The 3,157-nt window shown below is 38.9% G+C and overlaps 2 protein-coding genes across 2 annotated transcripts; both read left to right on the top strand.

The window, feature by feature from the left end:
* The first annotated feature begins 248 nt into the window (after nt 1-248).
* LOC106870711 (zinc finger BED domain-containing protein 5-like) lies at nt 249-848 on the top strand. Its single transcript, XM_014916879.1, has one exon. The coding sequence runs from the start codon at nt 249-251 to the stop codon at nt 846-848; it is 600 nt and encodes a 199-aa protein (XP_014772365.1).
* A 69-nt stretch (nt 849-917) lies between these two features.
* On the top strand, nt 918-1,457 carry LOC106870710 (zinc finger BED domain-containing protein 5). The gene has a single exon (XM_014916878.1). The coding sequence runs from the start codon at nt 918-920 to the stop codon at nt 1,455-1,457; it is 540 nt and encodes a 179-aa protein (XP_014772364.1).
* The last annotated feature ends 1,700 nt before the right edge of the window (nt 1,458-3,157 follow it).

The raw sequence follows: 3,157 nt of genomic DNA, 5'->3' as shown, positions 1-3,157 counted from the left end.
GAAAATTGCTGCTGCAAAAAAACCTCACAACATTGGAGAGTGGTTAGTTCTTCCTTGCTGCAAAGATATGATCTCACTCATGCTCGGAACGTCCGGACTATAGAAGCTTAAACATGTTTCACTTTCCGACAACACCGTCAGTCGACGAATCGCTGAGATGTCTGATAATATTTTGTTTCAGGTCATGTCAAAGACAAAAAATATCAATGTTTAAATATGTCGTCATCCATATTGATGAAACCACTAACATGGCAGATTTAGCACAACTTTGTGTTTATATACGTTACGTACATAACAAGCTCCTGGAAAATGAATTCCTTTTTTGCGAAACCCTCAACACCCGAATCACTGCAACCAATATATTCCAGAAAGTGGATCAATTCTTTAACACGCATGGCATAAACTGGGAGCACGTTGTTGGCATGTGCACCGACGGTGCTCCAGCAATGGTTGGTTGCCGCTCTGGCTTTCAGACAATGGTGAAGAAGTCTCCTAACGCAATTGGTACGCATTGTACACTTCATCGCCAAGGATTGATGGTTAAAACAATGCCCGACCATTTGAAGAATGTTTTGAATGATGTGGTCAAAGCGGTAAATTTTATCAAAGCCAATTCTCTAAACTCGCGTCTTTTTACTGACTTGTGCAAGGACAATGGCTCCGATTTTGAAACGCTTTTACTGTATTTGCATGTGAGGTGGTTATCCAAGGGGAAAGTACTGAAAAGAGTATCCGTTCTACGAAAGGAGATACACGAATTTCTTCGTGGTGCTAAAAATAGAACTGCACAGACAATTTTCCAATACTCGGTTCCTTATATGTCTTTCCTTTTTGGTCGACATTTTTGAATCAGTTAATTCTGTTAACTTAGCACAACAAGGAAAGGACATCACCGTTGTCCACTGTCATGAAAAAAAATGACTGCATTTAAAATGAAACTCCATTTGTGGCATTCTAAATTGGAATGTGAGAATTGTGCACCATTTCCGAACTTCAATACTTTCCTTGATGAAGATGACCTTCGAGTTGATGCTGACATCCTCGACATAATGAAACAGCATGTCTTAATTCTTCACGCTGAAATACAAAGATACTTCCCCGACTTACAAAACTTCGGAAAAGTTCATTTCATCACCAACCCCTTTACAATCTCTGTTGTTGATCTTCCGTCAGAAGATTACGTTATTCAAGAACAGTTCATCGACTTACTGAATAATGGAGGTGCGAAAAACGCCTTCCATAACATGTGTTGCAGTGAATTCTGGATTGAGATGACGCAATCCTATCCAGTTGTGGCCAAATTGGCCCTCAAATTCATCGTTCCATTCGCCACAACGTACAAACAGGAGCCGGCTTTTGCAACTTTACTCGCAATTAAAATAAAGGCTCGCAATAAACTGGAAGTTGCGCATGACATGAGCGTCGCATTATCAAAAATGCAGCCTAATAAATTTTGAAAAAGTTTGAGAACCAAAGCACTACAAGCTTTTACAGAATTATTCCACAGGTTCCTTTCTCAACTCTTGTGATAGAAGCCATGTACATGAAAAAGAAATCCATCTAGTATCATTAATATATATTTCCTCGAAAGGGGTGAGCTGGCAGAAACGTTAGCACGCCGGGCGAAATGCTTAGCAGTATTTCATCTACCGCTACGGTCTGAGTTCAAATTCCGCCGAGGTCGACTTTGCCTTTTTCATGCTTTCGGGGTCGATAAATTAAGTACCAGTTGCGTACTGGGGTCGATCTAATCGACTAAACCCTCCTCCCACCAAATTTCGGGCCTTGTGCCTAGAGTAGAAAACAATATATATTTCCTCGAGTGCTAGGGCTAACACGACATTCGGTTTACCATCATTAAACTAAATTCACTGCACAAACATACGTGCAGGACACTCGATTCACATCCCACCCAGTTTTCACGGGAGCTGTTCGAGCTGGTATCATCTGCATCACCCTCGCCGGTCAAGGTGAGCCTTTAAGAAAATTAAAGGTGTGAAACATCTCTGATTGAATTATCTAAAAAAGAAAAAAAGAAAACTTGTTAAAGCATCATAAATTGTATTAAGTAATGAACCGGAATAAAGTGCATTCAATTCCTTATTAAATATTACGTTGCGTTTTATTATCTTTTTAAAGTAAAGTTTTACTATTTCAAGAACTTTAAAAAAAAATTGTCTAATAAGCGCAGGCATGGCACTGTGGTTGAGAAGATCGCTTTGCAACTATGTGGTTTAAGGTTCAGTTCTACTGCGCGCCACGTTGGGAAAGTGTTTTTTAACCGGGCTGACTAAACCTTTGTGAGTGAATGGAACTGATAGACGAAAACTGAAGTAACTCGTGTGCGCGTGCGTTGTTTGTTCCCCAACGTCGCTTGACAATCGATGTTGGTTAATCTACGTCCCAGTAACCTAGCGGTTCGGCAAAATAGACCGATAGAATAAATACCAAACTTTAAAAAAAGTTGTGGCGTCGATTTGTTCGACTAAACCTTTCAAGGCGATGCCCCAGCATGACCACAGTCAAATGACTGGAACATGTAAGAGATAAACCCATAAGACAGATTATTGTCTCAAGACAGTAAGATTATCGGCATAGGCTTGTGGTAACTTTGTTTTTGTAGTACCTAGGGAGGATTATTATATCAATAATTATTATTCTAATAATTAATTACTTCTCATACCATTAAAACTTTTCTAATTTCCAAGATCATCCTTTATAGTTCATTGCGTGATAATATTCTCTCCCGTTCTGTTTCAATCAGATTTGTTTGCGAGTGTGGAATTATTTAGTGTTTAAAAGTGGGTGTGTAACAAGAGAGAATTGAGCACCGAAGTAAACATTTTGCAGCATGTTTATAGTTTTGTCCCTCTAAGTCACGAATTCAGATCCATACGGAAGCAGTAACTGTGCTTTCCATTCAAACCCTTGAATTCTAAAAATATAAATACCACACATACACACAGGCAAATAAGTAGCTGCCAAACACGAAATTTGTATCTTACGTAAATGTGAAATATCAACATATTTTAAGAGCCAAGGAAGGAACTTCTATGTGATCAATTGAGCAACTAGAAATAACAGCCAAATCTCACACTCTACCATATTTAAAAGAAATGAGATCAGATACACATAAAAACGAGATGATCACAAATGA

The sequence above is a fragment of the Octopus bimaculoides genome, chromosome 17, assembly GCF_001194135.2.
Source record: "Octopus bimaculoides isolate UCB-OBI-ISO-001 chromosome 17, ASM119413v2, whole genome shotgun sequence".
In the NCBI taxonomy this organism is placed as follows: Eukaryota; Metazoa; Mollusca; class Cephalopoda; order Octopoda; family Octopodidae; genus Octopus; species Octopus bimaculoides.
Note: the sequence above shows the minus strand (reverse complement) of the source record. Positions and strands in the feature narration are given on the sequence as shown.

What these genes read in the sequence shown, in the direction of transcription:
- LOC106870711 (XM_014916879.1), top strand. Translation starts at nt 249, where the DNA reads ATGGCAGATTTAGCACAACTTTGTGTTTATATACGTTACGTACATAAC.
- LOC106870710 (XM_014916878.1), top strand. Translation starts at nt 918, where the DNA reads ATGACTGCATTTAAAATGAAACTCCATTTGTGGCATTCTAAATTGGAA.